The sequence below is a fragment of the Varanus komodoensis genome, unplaced genomic scaffold, assembly GCF_004798865.1.
Source record: "Varanus komodoensis strain SLA01 unplaced genomic scaffold, ASM479886v1 scaffold19, whole genome shotgun sequence".
Taxonomy (NCBI): Eukaryota; Metazoa; Chordata; class Lepidosauria; order Squamata; family Varanidae; genus Varanus; species Varanus komodoensis.
The window spans coordinates 536,487-558,489 of NW_025335550.1; the positions used below are offsets into that span (position 1 = coordinate 536,487).

Genomic DNA, 22,003 nt, shown 5'->3' on the forward strand with positions numbered 1-22,003 from the left:
GCTGCAGCCGGAGCCGCCGCTGGCGCTGGTCCTGCCCGAGGACGCGCGGCCCGGCACCCTGCTGGCCACGCTGGGCCCCGCCACGCGCGTCGCCGCGCCGCGCTTCGAGCTCGCCTCGCCGCCGCCCGGCGAGGCCCCCGTGCGCGTGGACCGGGACACCGGCGAGGTCACCCTGGCCCGCGGCCTGGACAGGGAGGCGGCGGCCCGCTGGGAGATCGTCTGCCGGGTGCAGGAGAGAGCAGGTAAGGAGGGCGCCGCTCGCCCGGCCCCCGGCTGCTCGGCGGGCGAAAGTTTCTTTGCTTGCTTGTTGCGGGAGTTGTGGCCTTTTCTTCACGTGATGCCGACGGGGTGGGCGGGGAGCCAGCCGTCTCCCAAGGCCGCGCAATGCACGCGGCGCGATGAGAAGCAACGGCGGTGGAAAGGCAGAAAAACCAGCAGCCAGTCAAGCCAGCGCCGCTTAAAATGGCTTGCTTATTTCTATGCCCCATTTTCAGCCAGCTCCCCTCCTGCACAGAACAGAATCCCAGGGAGCCCAGCCTCTCTCTGTGGCGGGTTCCTCTGCGCGCGACTCGGACGGTCTAGGTCCCAGGCAATTTATCCTAGGGAAGGGGGGCAGTGACCTTGGGATGGCTGCACTAAGGATGTCTGCTCATAGGCGCAACCTTACCCTTGGCTTAGACACGGCAGGGAAGCGGGGTAAGCTTTGCCTCTTGCCTGTGGAAGAGTAGCTGCAACAGAGGGGTGTTTAGGGTAATGTCTAAGGAACCCACCCCACTTGGACAAAAATGGGTCAGACTTTGTGTGCTGCAGAGTGAACTCTAGCTTGCTTGTAGGATCTGGAAGGATGTTTGTAGCATGTTCCAAACTTGAACACAGAATGTAGCCTGTCCCGAAACTTCAAAACCAGCAGGCTCGACGTACCACGTTTCCCTCTGAAATGTCTTTTTCACACTCCCAAGCAGCATCACAGAGAAGTTGGCATTGGTTTGGCTGAGGCATCCGGCAGGGAAGTCAGGCCACCTGGAACGCCTTTCTGCTGCAAGTGTGCATTTGCTGAGCTGCCGGATGTCCACCCCCAAAAAGTCACGGGAAATTTAAGAGGCTGGGAATTCTGTTGCAAGGGAGCCCTTGCCCTGTCCATGCGCAATGGCTGTGCCAGCGGATCACTCATGCTGAAATCCTGCCTTTCCTCCAAGGAGACTAGCTGGCCGAAGGGGTTCCCCCGATCCCCCTCACAGCAGCCCTGCGAGGTAGGTTATGCTGTGATTCAGTAACTGGTTTGGGATCACCCACACGGCAGAATAAGGATTTGCATTTCCATTTCCACAGTCTGACACTCTGCACTAGAGGCAGGCCACCCAGATGCCTCTCCTGGCAGGCAGGTCTGCCCCACAGCCGGCCTGTGCCCAGGGCAGGGGGGAAGGGACCGGGCGGGGGTGCCCAGGCCCTTGAGCACCGCAGAGCTCCTGCACCTGCCTGCAGAAGGGCTCCTTCCCTGCTGGGTGTGAGAAAGGAGGCTATGGGATGGTCTTCCCTGGGGTGGTTGTGCCCCCTGGAGGACAAGTTACCTGCAAAGAACAGGGCCCCTGAAGGAGAAAACAGGCTGCCCTTCTCCACTTCTAACCATGACATCAATTCCTGAATAGTGTGGAGCAGTTTTTCCCAACAGTGAGCCCCCAGTTCTTTGGGACTACAGTTTCCAGCATCCCCCACCTAATGTGGCTGGTGGGTGGCTGCTGAGAGTGGTCATCTGGAAGGCACCAGGTTGGGGAAAGAAGAGGTAGGGATGTTAAACCTTTTGTGTAGATACAACTCTAAGAAGAATTCCCCGTTTATGCCCTTGCTATTCGGTCATGGTGGGTGTTCAGGAGTCTGCTTCACCCATTTCTGGCATGTGTGGAGGCTCCTTCCATGGCATGCTGCTTTGGCCTTGGGAGAAGAGCAATCCCATCATGCATCCTTCCCTGGGTCGCCCCAGTGATGTGGGAAGCAGAAGGCACGCTGAGAAAGTAAGACGCACCAGCCCGTTGTCATCTTTTAGCAGGTGCCACGGGACTGAGGCAGAGCTGGTTCTGGACCGCGGCTTCGTTGGAGGCTGGGCGGGCCAGTTCAGCACTGCTGCCTCTTTCGAGCCGTGGAGCAGCCACCATCTCCCTGTGCTGAGCCCATTGGTCTGAAGGGAATTTGGTGACATTAAGGCCCCTGGTGCCTTCCAGAGGGGTGGACTGCAACTCCCATTAGCCCCCAACTTGCAGGGGATCATGGTAACTACTTCCTTGCAGGTTCAGCTCTCATCAGTTGTGGGTCAGCAGTCTGGACCTAAGCAGATAATGTGAGATGCTACTTCATGAGGTTGCAAGCTCTTCCCGAAAAACTTCCACAGGGTCCAAGAGGGTGCAGTGTCATTGTCTGACCCTCATTGTTAGTCTGTGAGTGTGGTGGGAACAGAGGATTTCTGTGCAATATCTAAACGGTGCGTGGCCACATGACCCTCTTCCATCACCAGGCTAGAGTCTTCCAAACCTGGAAGAAGTGTCAGCCTCATGTTCTGTATTTACAGACCATCACTAACACAGGACCCCTGGTCACCTGTGGCACCTTGCAAACTCACCTTCTCTAAGGAGGGTTCCTCTGAGAACAGGTGAGTCTTTGTTCACAATCCTGTGACACCACCTGAACCCTAAGCCACACATTAAGGGCTTTTAAACAGACCAGATGGCTTCTGCTTCTATTACTCATTTCCTCCTCATTTTATTGATTGTATCATGGCTGATTTTAGTGTGTTTTTTATTTGTAATGTTGAGTTTTTGATATATTGCATTCTAGCGTGGGATCCATTTTGCACAAAAGACGTATATATAGCAGTATATAATATATTGCATTCTAGCCTGCAGCATCATTGTGCATGTTGAGACTTTCCTTGGAGTGAAGATGTGTGTGCATGTGTGTGTCTCTGTCGATAAAATACGCCACACAGCATTGAAAAGAAGCACACAGAATTACTGGTGTGCCTCTTCCCCCACAGAAGAAAATTAAGAGGCTTTCTTTCCGTGCTGGTTGCCTGCACTGGTGGATCTCCTATCCTCCCCTTATCATTTCTGAATTCAGTGTTGCTGTCACCTGGAAATAAGATGGAGAACCTCGGGCTTGGGGCCGAATTTGCCCCAATCAGGGGTCTTCCAATCTGCCCTCCAGGGTTTCCCAGAGGGGCAAGTCTCTTTCCCTGTTCCCATCCCTGCCCACCAATCATTTGGTGGTTGGGAAATGCTGAGAGTTGGAGGATTTTTTTCTGTCTAAACAATCATAGGATTGCTCTGTTAAGTTCCAGTATGCTGGTGTTTTTGGCTCTACCCTTATTGTGTTTGACTCCGTTGCCTGAATGTGGCACCCGAGAGCTTCTTCGTAATGCATTTTCGCATTCAGCAAAGGATCCGCATCCTTGCAGTACAGCTGAGGAAGGAGGTCTGGGAATGAACAGCCTTCCTAAAGACAATCCTCGAGACCATTTTGGCAGGAGGCTGTTGACTTTCAAGAAAGACGAGACAGGGTGTAATGTAGTTCATACAGAGCTTGCACCTGCTGTCCTTGGAGGATTGATCAAGTGGGGAATTTTGCATACCCATTTCTAAAAGGGAGAGAGCTTAAGGCCATTTGGATTTTCTGCTAAATGACAGCCTTCTTGGTGGCCAACATACGTGGCCCTAAAAATATTTGGCAGTTTGCTCCTCTTTAATGGTGATCCAAGAGCGGTATCTTGGAATCTGCTGCTCAAGCAGGGCCAGCTCTGCCAATAGGTAGAGTGATCCAGATATTTCAGTCAGCACGTGCTAGGGATGGTGAGGTGTTGGAGGAAAGAGTTGGGTAAGCCCTGGGCCTTTACTTCCAAGTCAAGTGTTTACAGGGTGGCAGTCAGAGTTGAAAATACCACCATTGGCGTTTCTTAAAACCTTTGAAAACAGAAATGATTCTGCCTGGCCCTTTTATGAACTAGACATCTGTCAGGAGAGAAGGCCAAAGTCAAGAAGCATCACTGAAAAGCATTTCTTTCCCTTTGCCACCACCTGGTGGGGCATATGGAGAAAGGCCCAAGATGATGGTTTCAGTGGGCAGAGCTGGTCTTTTTAAAACCAGTTACAAAACAAAGAGCTTTTCAGGCCACCTCACAGCTGGCTTTTCAAGCCCCCACACCCTCTTCCTTGGAGCTCCGGTATCTGGCCTTGCTGTCTCCTTCCTTTCCCATTCCTTGGTGGTCTTGCTCATGCCTTCCAGGGGAGGCCTCCCGCTTGCCTCTCCCCCCTTCCCTTGGCAGCAGAAGCAGCAGCATTTCAGACGCCAGGGTCCCTGGGAAAACGGCTTTGCACAGGATGCCTGGCAAAGCACCCCTCCTAGAATCCTTGGGGCCCAGGACGCTCCCCTTCGGAGCCCTGGGAAGGCTGAACAGGAATGCTGAACTGGCGAAGAAGGGAATGTTGCCCAGTCCCTGATTAATGCAGACTGGACCACATCATATTCTGGCATGTCTTCTCAAACTTAGGTAATAGCACTAGCACGATTCCTTCCAAAAATCATTTGGGCTTGATTACAAGGATGGGTATTTACCTTTTATCTTTCACATGCATCCTTTGAGTTTATAACTTTCATCCTCTCAGTGTGCTTGAGTAACTTCTTTCCTTTTGGCATCAGGTGAGAACCTTTTTATTCTCCCAATATTTTAATTGCTAACCTGTTTTAATTGGTGGCTTCATATTTAACGTCGGATGCTGTGCAACTGCTCCTCTTATTTCTATTTTTATTCTGTTTTATTAATCTGTTGTAAACCATCCCAAGATGTCTGTGAAGGGACGGTATAGAGAGATTTTAAATCAATAAAAAATATAACTTTAGGTTTATAGCTTTTATTCTTTGCTATGCTGGTGAGGGTCTCCGTTGCTTTGGTGTTGCACACATTGCTCCCTTTCCTTTTCTCTGGTCTCATTCTGAGCGGTGACTGGTTTTTCTGTCAGTTTCTTTTAATTTCACAGCTGAACTCTGCCCTGTTTTCGTCTTGGACCCAGCTGTTTTCATTCTCCTGCCCACCCCCTACTGATGGCCTTCCCCAAAACACAACATGCATCTTTTGTTGGGGGCTATATTTATAGAGTTACATGTTTTTCCCATTTGTTGCATTAGAGAACAAATTCTAAACACTTCAAAGGAAAACAGCTCCTCAGTTGTATAGAAATCTTTTTAAGTTGGATGTTTTCAAAGTATTGGGGACTGTTCTTTGAATGAGACGATTTATTCAGCTGGGATTCTGCCTTCCTGGAATGTGCTCCAATTTTTACTTAATACAATGCAGAGCAGCATATCCTTATGTCTTGCTTGCCATTCTTTCACCCCAAAGATTACTGGAGGGAAACTTCAATGTTGTCAGAAAGATATCTTTCTAGTGGTGGCTTCGGTCTTGCCATCTTTATTTCCCCACAGTCTTATCCAACACGTGGCTTTAAGCTTCTTGAAATGACTCTAATCTGCAGTCCTGTTTTTCTCCAGAGAAAATCCATTTTCTTTAGCAGGTTTTTTTGCCAGTTCTGTGTGGCATGTGCAGTAGCTCCTACAGAGAAAGAAGAGCGCATTACAGAGGGAAAACCCCAGGTTGATTCCAGAGTTAGTGCACGGCATATCCTGTGGCCTTCAGCCAGTTGTTTTGTGGCCAACAAAGAAAATTGCTGCATGAATTAAAAGGACACTAGAAAAAGAAAGACTTACAGAATGAGCTACAGATCAGATACAAACCACGGTGTGATACCAGTGTCTTTCTCTTCCTCTTTTTTATAAATTAAAAAGGTACTTTGTAAGTGAAAGTGTCCTGCATATTCCCATTTGTTTGAAGTTTGGTAGGGACCACCAGAAACCAGACAAAATTTCTTCAGGGACTTGATCCGGTTGTAACCCATTAAAAGGTCAGAATGGTCCTTTCCCCAGCCTGGTGCTGCCCAGGTGCTGCCGGTGGTTCACAAACGAAGCCGTGGCAGATCAGGTCTTAGCCTGCTTGCTCGCAGTGGCTCTGCTGGCCAGAGAGGGTGTCATCCAACTCACCGGGAGGGCACCAGGTTCTGGAAGACGGTGGGGAGGCCTTAGTTTTGACAGCTGCCTTAGTCCTGCGAAAGAGAGAAGGGGAGTCTTTCTTCACAGGCTGCCACAGTAGAATCCAGGGCTGTCTGATGGCCGATTGGTGGTGAGGGATTCAGAACTGGCAAAGAAGCAGGAGCCGGAGCCCTTGGCCAGCGCGTGCAAAGCGCACCTGTTCAGGCAGTACCTGGTTAACTTCTGCTGTCATAAGGCCTGGTGCTGGCTGTGGAGTCAGGTGGCTTTAGCAAGGCTACAAGGGCTACTAGCATCAAAAGAGAGAGGAGTGGAAGATGGTTCCGTCAATGGCTGCCAGTCATTCTGACTCCATTTTCAAGCACAAGCTGGGAAACCATAATAGGGAAGACCGGTTGCCTTCACTTCCTTGGGTCTGTCTGTCAGTTTGCTTTTAGGGGGCATGGAGCTGGTGCTTTGGATTGATTGAGCAGCACTCGCGTCATATTCCGTGGGCAGCCATTGCCAAATCTGCCAGAAACTAACATTTCTATTCCACTTGTCAAGTGCTGCATTGACCGTGTTATTGCAGCAATCCTGGCAGCAGCCTTGCAAGGCCAATATTATTCCCCCGGAACATTGCAAATTCCAGTGCTGAGTCAAGGGAGCCACTGGCTTCCTGGTCAACCAGTGGCTGGGCTGAAGTTTGACTTGAGAACTTGCTGGCTCACAGGCCCCCTTCTAGCTATTGGCTTGCCCAGCTGCCCACTGCTGCCCAGCTCTCCTTTTTCTCATCACCAGATGATGTATTTTTGCACGATCGTGTCTGGTATTAAAAACATGCACTGCCAACTTGTTTGCACCTGCGTAAGTTGTTGTCAATGTTTGATTGGCACTATTCAGTTTTCCCACATAAGGAAAGTGAAAGGGATTTTAGCTGTGGAATGAGCATTAATGTTTTTAACTTTACTCTGACATTTAATTTTAAGAAGGAGCCAGATTTCCATTAATGTTTGGGTAGAATGCATGAAAGATCCTTTCTCCTCTAATCCTCTGTCATCTCGGGCTTCTCTGACCTTCCTTCATCCCTTGGCATTAGCTTTGTAATCCCTTTTCGTTCACTTCCCCCCCCCTCCCTTTTCCTTTTCTTATCAAGGGATTTGCTTTGGGTGATGCTTAGCAAGTTCTTCAGGTAGGTAACGCCGATTGTGTTATATTTTATTCCTGCACATATTTTTATCGCTTAAGCTGTGTGGATACTGTGGAGAGAGGCAGCTCTTTTGAGTATTTGAACACTTTGTCACATTGTGCCTCTGTTTTGGCAAAGACAAGAGCCCGCAAGTTTTATCCGAGGCCAGGGTCGCTTGCTAGGTGCGCAGGTGTGTGACCTGCGGTGACTGGGCGGCAGGGGGGGTGGAATCTCGTGTGGGCCAAAGTGGATAGTTAAGGATTGACTTAAGACTTGGAGACTGGGAGGGTCAGTTGATGCGGCCGCATCTGGGAGAGCCAGGATCTGTGAGAACATGGATTGCGCACTCATGATTTCTCACTCACGGAAGCTTGCGGGGGTTTTGCACATTGTCTCCACACTCATCCTCCAGGGCTGCTTTTGTGCTTTGCAACCAGTATAGTGTGTGTGTGTGTGTGTGTGTGTGTGTGTGTGTGTGTGGCGGGGGTCACTTTCCCCTAATGCAGAAAGGCTGGCATTTCTGTGAGTTGCAATATGAACTCCTGGTGCATTCACACAGCTCTGCTTTATCAGCACGCCACCTAGTGGTTGTGTGATGGAACATATGGAAGGGCAGAGAAAGAAGAATCCTTCAGGAAAACCAGTGTAAAGGGTTATGCATTTTAGTCCCATGAAGAAACTGGAAGCAGAAGCCTCTCACAGAAAAGCCCCCTTTTGTCCAGTTGCCTGTCAGGGTGGCGCATGTGCAGCTCCCCATGAGAGCAGTCCCAGGGAAGCCCTTCGGATGCAGTCAAATAGCCAGCAGAGGCGCGACTGCGTGGCCCAAGCTGGCCGATCAGGCGGGAGTGACGGCCGCGCGATTCCTGCTTTCCTAGCTCCGTCTTGCCAGGTGCTGCTTCTTCCTGGTCACCAAGCATTTATGCAAGGATGAGGAATTAGGGCCTGAAATTGCTTTGTTTGTTATGACAACCACACGGATATCCTGCATTTCTTTCTTTGTAAGGAACCCGAGGGGGCTTACATGCGCTTTCTTTCTTTTCTCCCCACAACAGCCCTGTGAGGTAGGTTAGGCTGACAGTCAGTGACTGGCCCAAAGTCACCTAGTGAGGCTCTTGGCAAAGTGGGGACTAGAACCTGGTTCTCATGAGGCCCAGCCAAACATTTAAATCACAGCGTTGCACGACTCCTCTTTCCCTCCTCTTGCATTTCTCTAGTAGGCTATAAGCTTATGCTCAGGAACGGTGTTCTTGAAGACCCTGCACTCACCAAAGACATGTTGGGGCACTCCTGGCAGCGGTTCTCCAGGGTCTCCAGCAGCAACTGGCCCTGGCGGCTGGGATCACCTGGAAGGTCACTGGCGGCGTCCCGCTTGCAGAACAAGCCCCGTGCCGCTGAGCGGAGAAGGAAGGCATTCTCGGTGCGGCAGGTCCTAGTCACCAGCTCCCTCCCCCAGTGGCGTCGGCTTCCACCTTCGGGTCTTCCACCCAGCACTGCAGGACTTCCTTATGATCCTAATTCTGGTCTTGTCTTACGCCAGCTGTTCACATGCTTCCAAGCCCTTGAGGACTTAGGGCACAGCGCACTGTGGCTTGCACCCTTGTGAGAAGAGGATGAGAGGAGCAGAAAAACACCCCGGAATCCAGCATTTTAGCAATCTGCCCTTTGGCATGGGTCATGCATGCCCAGAGGAGGGCTAGGGTGGCCCCCCAGGTAGGGTTAGGGTTAGAAAAGCCAGCATCCCTCTGGACCTTCTGAGGCGTGGAACATGTTGTGGAGGGGCAGAAAAAGATGTAGCAAAAGAGCCCATCCAGCCAAGGATGCCAGGCAAGGGGACAGAGAGGTAAAGGTGCCCCTGCTGCTCCTCCCCACCTGCACAGGAGGAACACAAGCCTCTGAGTTCAGGGGCTCACGAAGGTGCAAGAGGAGAATAGTTTGGCTCTCTCAGGTGATATTCTGAGCAGGGCTTAGAAACTTTGGGGGGCGCCTGGTGCCAGTTCCAATTCCTTGGGGGCCTCATCTCTGCAAGGTGCAGCCAGATTTCATCAGCATCAAAACAGGGTGTGGTTTGCTGCCTAATTTTGGTGGAAAGCAACACAATTCTGCCTTCAGACAAGGATCCCCCTTTGTTTTAAATACCAGTTTGAACCTTTTAGGCCACTGTTGCGGTTTGCTGTTGAAATTCTGCAGCAGCTTGCCAACTGATCTTTTGGCACTGCCACCACCACGAAAGGGTGGGTCAGGGTTTGCAGATTTGATTTGATTTATCTGTATTGGTTTATAGTAATTTTATTGTAGTGTTTTATTGATAGTTTTTATGACTATTGGTTTTAATCTTGTAAGCCGTCCTGAGACACGATAGTGAAGGACAGCATATAAATGTTTCAAACAAACAAGGCAGGCAGGGGCTGGTCCTCGTGCCGCTTTGGCTGTCCTCATGCAGTGATGCTGGTCTGAGCCGGCACTACAAAAAATGCAAGCAAAGCCTTTGGTTGCTCTCTGGACCAAAAGAAAGTAGTTCTTTCTCTTTGCAAGGCTTTCTAATTCCTTCTGAGAAATTATGGGACGATGCTACAACAGTGACTGTCACTTTGCAGGGAGAAACGCCAGAGAACATGTGTATCTTGACTCAGTAATATTTACCGTATTGACGTTTATACAGGTAGAAAGAGCATTGTGGCTGGATGAGCGTGGAGGAACCAGCCCCTTCTACAGCAGACAGCAAATTGTCAAGCAAAACTTTGGTGCTGCTCCTCCCTGGAAGGGAAACTTTCCCTCCATCCCCTGCATCACACTCATGTCTGTCTGTCTGTCTATCAGACTTCTATTCCACTACAACTAGTCTGAAGACTCTCTTAGTGGATTACAACATTTGACAAAATACAATTATATTGTTTACAATTACAACAAAATGGGATCAGTTTCATCACATTCCCAGCTTTGCTTCAACGATGTAAACTTTTATGCTGCCTCTGTCCTCGTTTTCTGAACTGGCATGGTGTTGCTTTTACTAAGCCAGGGTGCGTATCATGTTCAGATCACAGGAGAATGGTTTGTAGCTGCCAAGATTCCCCAGCAAAACATCAAGCAGCAATGCTGGACTATTAACCGGGAATCCACCTATCACAGGAACACAGTACGGAATAAGTGTTGGCTTACTTTGGGACACCAAAATGCGTCTCCCTCCCTGTGTTCAGCTTGTGAATATAGAGGAGGAGAGCTGAGAAAGCAGGGCTGGCTCTCTGCCGTTTTAGTGTTTTATGCATGCTGGAGATTTACAGCGGCATCTCTGTGACAGGCAGACAGATTACAAACATGTTTGACTGCTAGCATTTGAGCACCAAAGCTGTTTAGACCTGCTGGCAGTTTTTTCTTCTTCTTACAAACATTTAATTTCTGCAGAAGTCATCAGTTCCCTCCCCTTCCTTTCCTCCAGATCTAACTGCATTTCAGCACAAATCTGTTAATCTGGTGACAGATGTAAATTGCATAGCATATGGATGAAGTCTGTCTGATTCGTAAAGCAGGTTTGCAACATTTCAAGTTGGAGGGTGTGTTGTGGGTCCAGCACAATGTTCACTTCACTCGAAAAGGCTATTACCGTATTTTTCGCTCTATAAGACGCACCTAACCATAAGACGCACCTAGTTTTTAGAGGAGGAAAACAAGAAAAAAAATATTCTGAATCAAATGGTTTACTAAACTATTTAATAAACTATAACAGAGTACAGTAATACCATATTTCAACCTTGTAAAGTGAACAGCAGTCAACAGTGGCATTGAGAACCATCATCACTGTCATTAACAAAAGAGAGACTTTAAGTTCGAGTACTCTTCTAGTTTTCGTTGAACCCATAGAACTCATCATCACTAGAGTCAGAATTGATGAAGCTCTGTTGCTCACAATCACTGACATCACTTTCTTAGTCAGTAGTGGAATTATTGAAGGAATCCACAATCTACCCCAGTTATACAAGAGTTGCTGCGGACAATTCAATAACAAATCTAAAAAAGCCAGTAATGTCCACGCTGCCCTACTAATAAATAATAGAAGAAAACTTCTGACAAAAAACGAGATATTGTACGGTAAATCAAACACACAGCGGACTGAGTAGCCTTTGAAGAATAAACTTCATACACGAAGGTAATGCTGTTCAAATATCCACTGATCCTAAATAAAAAGTGTCTCATCAACTAACAGATAACTGATCCATGGAAAGCTTCCTGATAATCACAGGCACATTCCCCATCAGTTCCCCATGGGCTTCATTAAAAGATGGGTTGCCATTTGAAAACACACACCGACCTGTGATTAACAACTCTCACCTGCGCCGGAGGAGGGGGGCGGAGCAGGGCACACCTAGCGCGTGCCGGCCAGGTGGTGCCACGTGGGGCCGGCAGCGTGCCGGTGGTGGTCTTCCGGGCGGCGCGGCAGCGGCAGGTCTTCCCAGGCAGTGGGGGGTGAGCAGTCCGTCTCTTCGTGCGGCCGGCGGGTTAAAGCCCGCGGCTCCTCCTCCTCCGCACGCCTCCCCCTGAGCGGCACAGCTCTCACCTGCGTGGGGGGGGGGCGGAGCAGGGTGCGCCGAGCGCGTGCTGGCCAGGTGGTGCCACGTGGTGCAGGCGGCCGGCAGCATCCCGGGTGTCGGGCACACACACATTTGCTCTATAAGACGCACAGACATTTCCCCTTTTGAGGGGGGAAAAAGTGCATCTTAGAGAGCGAAAAATATGGTAACTAGTCGGAAGGCAGTTTATCCTTGTTTGCTTTCTTCCTTCAGTCTCAAATGATACTTTGTCATGTCTGTTAAATGATTTGCACCACCTCCAGGTGTGTTGAGATTTGCAGATTTAGGCCAAGGAAGATTGTCAAGATTTGCAGACTCCTCGTCTCCCTCCTATTTGAAAGGGATACAGAAATTAGATTTTTTTTTTTTTTAAAGTATGTGGCAGGTAGAAAATAGGAAGGATCCTTTAGTGCTCGTTTTAATTCGGAGTCATCTGCTGGTGTATGTGATTTCCTGAGCAAGGATGGCTTTACAGCACATTCAGGCAAGTGCTTTCAATGGCGAGCTACGAGGTTGTAACCCTTTCTGCATGCAACTAAATGGAATGATCTTACGCTCCTCAGCAGGCTCTGCCTGCGCACCAAATGCCTGCCAACATATTTATTTTCCTGAAATATCCCTAGGGTGCCTTCAGGGCAGGAGCCCCCCCACCCAAGGTGGTCCACAGCAGTGAAACAGGCTGATAACGTTTCATAAAAGCGCACGCACAATCTGGGAAGGCCAGCATGGACGAGCGGGTGCTCCAAGCCTTCTGGAAAGGCTGTTGCGTTGGGGGCTGATGGATACTTGCTGGCAACCTGTTCCAGGGGTTTAATATTTAATGGCTGGCTGTTGCACTTCTCGTCAAGAATGCTTGCAATTTCGGGACATGTTAAATTACGTGAGTGTTCCCATTTCAGGTGGGGTGAAGGCTTCTGCTGTGCAAATGGGTTTGGCTATCTGTAAGGCTTAACTCTTTCCAGGAGGCCTTACCGGTTGTCCTCTTCTGATGGAAAAAATCACTGCCTGGTGGGGTTTTTTCGTCTTTAACACTGCTTAGTGAATATATATTCCAGAGGAGTAGAAGAGGCAGGGTCGGGTGTTCAGAAACATGTGTAATCGCTGGAAAAATGCAGAGTGAATGTTTAATCCATAAGCATCACCTGAACAGCTAGCTGTCCCCTGCCTTCTTTTTTTTCCTTCTTCCCAGTTGTCCTGGAACACAGTCCTTTTGCTCTAACCCCCTTAGAATATTAGCCCTGCACTGAGTTACAGGGGAACTTGATCTTTAATAAGCAAACTATGTGCCTTCGTGCTTCCCAGATGAAAACTGCTGGTATATTTCAAGCAAGGTTCTGGTGTGCACATACCCTGAAAGATGAGGTTTGCCAAACACTTGAGTGTTAGTACTTTTTGAGAAAACCTTGAAAATAACTTTGGCAGGTGTTCTAGAATGGTAACTGTTCTAGAAAGGGAAGAAATAATTCTGGCTTATTGAAGCACAAGCTTTCATGGACTTCATGAGCTGAATGAAGTGGAGTGCAGTCTGCGAACACTCATGCCCAATGAATTTGTCAGTCTTAATAAGACTCGGCAAGAGACTCACCTGTTGTTTCGCACGCCCGCTTACCTCCTACCCTCTTCATTTCCCTCTACAGTCTGTTGCCTGCAGTGCTATTCCTGGCCCTTCTTCTCCTGGTTTTCTCACCTGCCCGTGGCTATTGTATTGCCCCCATTTTTGTATTCACAGTTCTTTGAACCCACCTGTGCAGGTGCAGTCATGAGCACGGCACATCCACCAGCCAGGCACGCCTGGAAGGCTGAATATTCTGTAGGGATCATGCAATCCCTTTCTGGCCAGCACAAGGCACCTGGTGGCAGCAAAGCAGATGGGAGAAACACGCCTCATAGATCTGTCGCTCAGCCTTCTCCGACTTGGTGTGCTCCAGATGTGTTGGCCCAGCGCTTCCACCATCTCTCAGTCAGATGCAGTCTGGTGTATCTTGAGGAGACCAGGCTTCGGGGAGGCAGAGTTTCAGCATTGTGACCAACAGCAGCAAGGAAAGCATCTGCGGTTTTGAGGTGGCTCTTGTTGGATCGCTCTGTCCCAGGGACCCATCTGCTGACAAACCACTGCACGTCTGTCAGGGAGGCCCCAGAACATGGCTGAAGTTTCTGGGCCGTGTTCTAGGGTGCATCCTTGGTTCATCTGGGGCATGGCCCTCAGCAGTGCCTTGTCTGAATGGAGAGCACGTTTTAGAAAACATCTGGGGCTTGTTCTTTGCCTTCATGAATAAACAAGCTTGTGTATGTGCAAAAATGTAGAGGTGAGGTTGTTCTAGCTGAAATGTTCTGGCAGTGCCAGTGAAGGGTGTGCGTTGGAGTGGTGATGGTGGAAGGAAGCCAAGAATGTAGAAGAAGATCCCTGGGAGTTGGAGCAAAGGTCTGTCTGGTCCAGCTTTCTCTTTCCTACACTGGAGGAGAATCTTGTAAGCCTCCATGGGTTTCTTGCAAGAGGAAGGGGAAGGAAAACGGCGTATAAATGCATCATAGCAATGACAATGACATAGCTTGGGCAGGTGGTCCATCTACCCCTGCACTGCATTCGCACAGTGGCCAAGCAGTTGTCCATAGGATTCCTCAGGCACTAAGCACAGTGGCTCCTCTTGCCCAAGCTCCTCAGCAACTGGTGTGCTCCACCATGCTGCCTCTGACCTTGGAGGAAATGCAGGTCATCAGGACTGGTCGCCATCGACAGTCTTCTCCTCCACGAACTGGTCCAGTCCCCCTTTGAAGGCATCCGAATTGGCAGCCATTGGCAAGGACTTCCGTCGTTCAACTGTCCTTAGTGTGAGAGCACCATGGCCCACTTCGCAGGGAGTGGGTCTCCTCTAGGCAATCGCTTCCCTCATCATGCTGCCTTCCTTCCCCGAGACCCCCCTTTTTCATGAGAGCAGAGGAGCTGTCACCCAGCAGTTGGGTCCCTGCTGCGTGGTCCCCGAGGGTCTCCTCGGCCAGCCACTCTGCCTCTTCCTGCTCCTCCAGCTCAGCAGCCTTGGCTTTGGGAGGACGAACCTGCTCACTGACGGCTAAGAGCTCACTACTCTGAGCGCACGCCCACAGCTTGTGTCCAGCTGGTGAATCTTCACGCAGGTGCCACTCAGGGCAAAGCACTCGCCAGCCCCGCACCCTCTGTGGCTTTCTGCCCCCGCAACCGTCCTTCCACTCGCCATGGGTGGTCCGCCTGGATCCGCTTGCACAGAGCGGCTAGCCACTGATGCCCCACAAATGTGCCTCGTCTCCTTTTAAAGATGTCTGAGCTCGCTGGCTTCCACATCACGTCTCATGGCAGGGAGCTCCATTAGCCGATTAAACACTCTGTGGATGCCAGATTTTCTGTAATACCCATCTTGAAAACAGTGAACTCCTGTGGGAGGGATAGGCTCTGGATTCTAGAAGGATTGTGTCAAACACTAAAATCCAACCTGTATGAAAGGAAACAGTTTCAGACTGCTTGGTTCAGCCCTCACTGAGCTGATGTTCCACAGATGTTTTGGAAGATGACTCCCAGCGTCCCCAACCAACATGGCCAATATGAGGTGCACGCTGACACATCTGGAGAGTACCAGGCTGAGGGAATCTGGGTTAGTTAAATGTTTTGACTTTTGCCTTCCTTCGGAACACAGCTGTTCAACAAGCGACAAGAGCCAAACGTTTAGCTAAACAGTCTTGTTAATCTTTTTTCCTCTGATCTCATGATTTTATATCTGTTTTATCGGCCGTGACCTGTCTCTTCTTTTGCATTTTGAAGGTGACTACTGGATTCTGATATCATTTTAGTAGAAATTGGAAGCCACGTTGAGTGTCACTTTAAAACAGAAAGGGAGGATGTCCATTAAATTAATACATACTAACGTTGTCTCTGACCTTTCAGTAATTTACATCCGTGAGTGTCCACTTGAGGGGTAAGATTCAGCAAGTCCAGCAACCTTGCTTTTGGATACATGCAAGCAGTGGAGGCTATGGAATTTAATTTAAGCCAGTTTGTGGAAATGGAATAGCTCTTAAAAATGTTTGTTGTGATATATATACAGTATATTTTAAAAAATCAGTAACTCAGGCATAGTTATCTCCTCACATGAAAGACAGGCAGAACATCTCAGGGAGAGGCAGATTGGTGCCTGGGTGCCTTCCAGTTGGCCATGCTGGCTGGGGCTCATGGGGGCTGGAGTCCAAAATATCTGTGGGATGCAGGTTGCCTCCGCCTCTGGCCCACAGGTCCAAGTGCGGCAGCACGTTAACAGACCCAGGAGATGGTCCAGCATGCGGTGCTGGAGCAGCGGCTTTGCCCCCAGGACCTTTTCTTCCTCTGCATCCCCTCGGGCATAATCTGCCTTGGGCTGAGTCAGCACTTATGCACTGCCAAAAGGAGGGGTTGCGTCCCCCGAAAGAGAGGATGCACCCCCCTTTCTTTGTATCTGTTATTCTGTTGTTGCAGCTCAAGGCCATCCACACGCCCCTGCTGCTGCCCTCCGTTTTGTCCTCACACTGGCCCTGCGAGCCAAGTGCCGCTTTGGAAATGATGGCCACCCTTGCAGTGGCAGTGCAGGAGGTCTCCCCCTCGTGGAGGGGCTGCGACCACGGGCTCCTGCAGCTCGGTCTGCTGGCCAGGGGCTTAATGGGGACGGGAAGCTGCTCCAAGGTCCCAGCTGCTCCTTTGATTATTGCTCTTAAACCAGATTTGGGCTGGACGCGTCTTCCTAAAGGAGACACCTTCAAATAATAGGCTGTTCTCTGCCTGCTCTCCAAAACAGAGGACTGTCCTCTGTAAAGCAGGACACCTGGTCTCCCTGTGGGTGCAACCGAAGCCACATGTGGGTGCTAGCTCCTCCTCTCTCTCTCTTTCACTCTTCTTCTCCCTCTCTCTCCCCCCCCCACCCCCACCACTGTTTCTGCCACTGCCTTTCTCTTCCAACCCTTCTTTCCTGTCCCCGTTTACTGCCGCCTCTTTGCTCTTCTCCCTCCCATGCTTTGCCCCCTGCTTCCTCCCCTCTTGGGGGCTTCCCGAAGACTCAGGAGGATGAACTTGCTCCCTTGTCAGAAGCCTGAACTGATCCTTTGAAAGGGCCTTTGAAGTTAGCCTGAGGGCCCAGGAAACCAGGCCAGGGGCAGGCTGCTGCCCGGGGTTGCCGGCAGCCCATTCCCGAAGGCCGTGGATTCACTCTGGGCATCTCGGTGGAAAAGATCAAACAGGAGGTGATTGGAAAGGCACTTTGTCTAAAACTCTGGTGAGCTGCTGCCAGTCAGTATGGGCAACACTGGACGAAACCGACCCATGGTCTGACCTGGTAATTCCTTTGATCTTAAGCTAGCTGCTCTCCTTTGCTGTCCTAAATGGAGCTTGCGCAAAAGTACTGGACCGGTTTCATTGGCTCCATCCTGAAGGCTGGATACTCTGAGCTCAGATCTCACCCTGGCTTGCAATGCTTCTTTTCCCCATTTGTTTTTAGCTTCTAGTTTATTTTCAGGCACTTCAGATTTTGAATGCAAAATGAGCGAATAAGGAGCAGGGACATGACAAAGTGATATTATTTTACCTACTCTGAATAAGGTAAGCTGTCTGAGAAAGAGCACAAGCTGTCTTCTTTCTTTAGAAGGGTTTATGTTTTATGAATGAGCCTCATACAGAACTTGAGAGCAAAAATCAGTCACTGTCAGCCTAGATTTCTAGAATTGACAAGTGTACATTGTTTTACTTTTAAGAATTTGGAGCAGTAACATGTAACTCACGGAATGCTCTTTCAGGGCTCCTGCTCCACGCAAGTGGATTGCTTTCGTTCTAAATGCAGGTAGAGTGCTTCTCTCAATACTAATTTTCTTTCCAAAATGGCACCATTGTTTATTGGCAGATCATCAGCCTGGGCATGTAAGCTTTCTTATTACTTTTTGTTTTGGCTGTCAGTTCATCCAGCAAAAAGGTATGGCTTCACTTGTTCTTCGCTGCTGTTTTTCATCTTCCAAAAAAATCCTAGCTTACTGGGAAAGAGCTGCATGCTTATGTATGCAACTTATTCTTGCATTCTTGGTGTCACCAGAAATTGGGAGTATAGCATGTCTTCTAAACTGGGGAATCCTGGCTTGTTGTTCCTTTTAAAAGCCAAGATTGCAAACAAGGTTTGCTATTGCCTTACAAATCTTGGCTTGTTTGGAGGCAAGAAACCAGGATGTCTACCTGACACAACAGGCTCGCTTTCCATTTTCTGGTTTGCTTTGCTGATTGTGCTAGTGGGAGAAGCCAGCCAGGGCCAAATAGGTTGCATGGTGTTTGTAATGGCAGTCCTGGATTCCCTGGAATTTTGCTGACCGTTGTGTGCAAAGACATACTTTCTGTTGCATTCAGAATATTTATTTATCTTCAGACATCAAAGGTGAGCACGGGTGAGCTTGAAAGCATTCAGACTGCTGTTTTTTAAAGTTTTTTTTAAAGAACTTTTTTTCTCTGCAAAAGATTTTTTTAAAAACTCCCCCCCCCCCCGCCCCTCTTTGGAGCCTGAAACCTAATAGAAAAATGTGGATTGCTTCTCTGGCTTCATCCATTTTGTTTCTCTTTGCTTTCCAGCTCTCCAGCAAAACTTTAATCAGTTCTTACCTTGGCTGTGCTGGCTTGCTAATACCACAGTATCACCAGCGAACATGGTTAAAAGAAACATTGTCTGAGCATCAGTGCCCATTCGTGAAATCTCTGGCATGATTAATTAAACAAAGCAGACGAAATAAAAGGTCATCTTTTTATGTGTTGGCAATTTATTGTAATGCTTATAATCTAAAGCATCGCTATGCATAAAAACATTAATGACATTTTACTTCAAAGTAGTCTATTGGGTACAACTGTGGCAAAAAAAGTTAACAATAACTATAAATTATGTATTATCCCCAGTACAGTTTGGAAATGAGATTGTGATTTGTTGATGAATTGTAAACTTCAGCACTGGCTGCAGACACCGACTTGAAGACTTCCCAGACTGTTATTGCTCTCACAATCTTTTTCTCTTTCTCCTTGAAAGCCATGCATTGGAATGACCTAAAAATGCCAGGATCAACCTGGCTTTTCAGCCATTATTGTTTAATCATGAGAATACAATACCTCTTCCCTCACTAAAATAAAAGAATCCAAAATGTGGTTATAATTGTGAAGACATGTTCACCCAAGGAAGACGCTCCGTATTGTCAGGTTTTTTCACGGCGATTACTGGGACTGCCATTTCTCCCCAATTTATACTGATGCACAGAAGGGTCTATCATAATGATGCACATTCCTGATTTGTCAAAGGGAATCTTCCCGTGGAGCATTCATGGCCGTGCTTAGGAGAGGAAACTTGAACTGGTAGAAAACTAATGAGATCAGAAGTCTGAAATTATGTTAGGTTTTGCAGACGGACAACTTGTGTAATGATGTGACGTGGTGAGTTGACAAGCCCAGAGGCAAGTTCTACTTTTGACACAGCGATTAACCTCGTAAGGGCAGCTTATCTCCGCCGTGGAACATGTCTTGTGCGCACTTCCCGTAGGCTCCTGGGGTCACTTTTGAGTAGAGGGTTGACTGCTAGCCATTGTTACGCTTGGAATGCTCCTTGTTGATCTGGGTGTACGTCTGAGAAGAAAGGACTGAACTAGTCTGGAAAACGCTGCCTTTATCTTGGATCGGGAGCAGCCCAAGCCATCCGCGAGGAACACGCTCTTGCATGTGGATGCCTCCCCTCCACTCCCTGCGGTGCCAGTGTACTTCCTCGAATGGAGAAAGCATTGGTGCCAGAGGGCCCCGTGGATGGGGGTCTCCTGCTGCACGGCTGGTTTTTCCTTTGGAGCCCTGTGCAGGGTTCGGCTTGTGCTTCCCCAGATTAAACCCCCCTCTGATTTTGTGTGCATTGGACTTCACATTTGCATGCGGTACCTGAAGTGGAGCTGCGTTGCCCCCGGTACATGGCCCTGGTGGGCTGTGGGCAAGGGTCTTCCTGGTTAGGGCAGCCCAGTTATGACCTGCCCTCCCGGGTCTCCCCTGAGGGCTGCTGTCCTCCAGGTCCAAGCAGAGATGATTAAACAAAAAATCTTAGGTCTTCAATCTGTGGTGGGAATGTTTTTACTTGCCACCCTGACTTTGCCATGTTTTATTTTTTGTTATTAATGCTCTTATTGCAGGCCCTTATGTTGTATAAGTTGCCATGAGAATGTTTTTTCATGAAAAGGTGGGAAATAAAGTGTATCAAATACAGATACAGTTTTTTGTAAGCCGTCCAGAGACTAGTATTGGGGTGGCATATAAACTTTAAACAAACAAACATATGAATGTAGCAGCGCCCTCCATATTTATGGATGGCACATTTGGAATTTTGAGAGGGTGACCCGAGCACTCTCACAAAACAGTGCTCACAGGGGGCTTGCCTGGCCATGACAGCTGCCAAACGCTCGTTTCCCAGAAGGCAAACTTGTCAGTGTAAAAACAAAGTAACTTACCCAGGCAGAGGTGGTGCCTGCACTCCACAGCAAAGACAAAACACAACACAACAAAACACAACACAACACAACAAAACAAAACACTTTGCTGAACCAAAGTAGAGAGTTCTGGAAGGCAGTCCTCCACTTTGAATGATACTAGTTCCTAGTTCTAAATGAAACAAATAAAATACGAATTAGGAAGTACAGGTAGTCCCACAGGCAGCAAGGGAGGAGCCTGTGGGTGCTCAGGTGCCCGCCGAGAGCCCAGGAAGCGGGCACCTGCGTGTCTCGCAGCCTGATGCACGAAGCCGTGCGTTCGAGAGCCGCGTGTCACCTAGGCAGGCGCCTGGTGGGGCCAGGTGTGCTTGTCTGATGCCAACGTGAGGCCAGACGCTTGAGGGTGGAGAGGGTCAGTCTGAATCTGCTCCTCCATGGCAGGTACAGGGCCCTTGTAAATTCACTTAATTCATTAACACACCTTAGCCTGAAATTAAATAAAGAAATGTTTATTTCTGTATATGTACAGAGATTCGTATTTATTTGATTGATTTATTGATTGATTGCATTTGTATGCCACCCTCTCACCAGAAGGCTCTCTGGGCAGCTCACAGTGCAATCAGCAACACTACAAATAAAAATAGAAAATACAGAGAAAAATAGGTGACTTTAATAGCTAAAGCCATAAAACAAATAAAATAAAAATACTTATATGCCTTATTCCCATTTCACCATCTCTACTGCCACAGAGCTGCCTCCTAACGTATATCCAATGCTTTGCTGCAAATCTCTGAGTGCGTTTTATTTGCTTCAGTTTTGCACCGTTCAATAGTCACAGCTCACGTCTTGTTAGTTATCAGCTTGCAAACATTCTAAGCTGGAAATGTGCTGATTCTTTGTTCCACTAGATCCCCTTCATAGTTACAGATGTTAGACTACTACAAATATTAAATAATTATTGATTTCTTGCAAATTAAATGCTTTCCCATACTTGATATTGTTAACCTTGGTGGTAAAATTGTAGGAATTGCTGTGCTATAGAGTTATACCTAAATTACCATGTTGGCATAAACACCACACCTTTTACAGTAGCTGTTACCTCAATAAAATTGGGGTGCAGTTCTATGCATGATTAGACAGAAAAAAGCCCATAACTTCTGCCATTCTCCAGTCCTCTAGATTTCTCAGATCCCTAAATGTGTTCATGAGTCCTAAAAGGAGTGGGGGTCCCCTGCTTTAGGGGATCAGAGCGCTTTCTGATGCAAACTGAGTTTTTTTCTGTTGCAGATTTCCCTGTGCAAACCAATCTATTTTGAAAAACCTTCCCTTCAGAGTGGCCTGGGAAACCCCCTTTCCTTGGTAGGGCAGCCTTTCCGAGGCTCCATGGCACCGCTTAATCTGCAGGCTAAACATGCCCAGCTCGGGGGGGGGGGGGGGTTTGCTAGCCTCCTCTTGGGGGAGGGGCGTGATTGTCCAGTCAGAGATGCTGTGTCCTCGGCCACCTCGGCACGACTGGGGAGCCTCATACAGGGGGGTCACATGGCCTGCTTTGTATCCCCGGTGAGCCAGGCAAATGGCAGGATAGCCGTTTCTGGCAACAGACCTACGTTGGCTGTGATGCCTGGCTGTTGTCGGACCCTCTGCATTCTGGGTGTGCTAGAGAGTGTTTTGCAGCTTCAACCCGTGTGATGATAAAAGAATCCAATATCACAGCAAGTTA

The 22,003-nt window shown here is 48.7% G+C and overlaps 1 protein-coding gene across 1 annotated transcript in view; it reads left to right on the forward strand.

Moving 5' to 3' along the window:
- The window catches only part of LOC123022365 (neural-cadherin-like), a 91,845-nt gene that overhangs the window by 855 nt on the left and 68,987 nt on the right, over positions 1–22,003 (forward strand). The window contains exon 2 of the mRNA XM_044428058.1: positions 8–242. Coding sequence (XP_044283993.1) covers positions 8–242 — 235 coding nt within the window. The remainder of the gene's footprint in view (positions 1–7; positions 243–22,003) is intronic.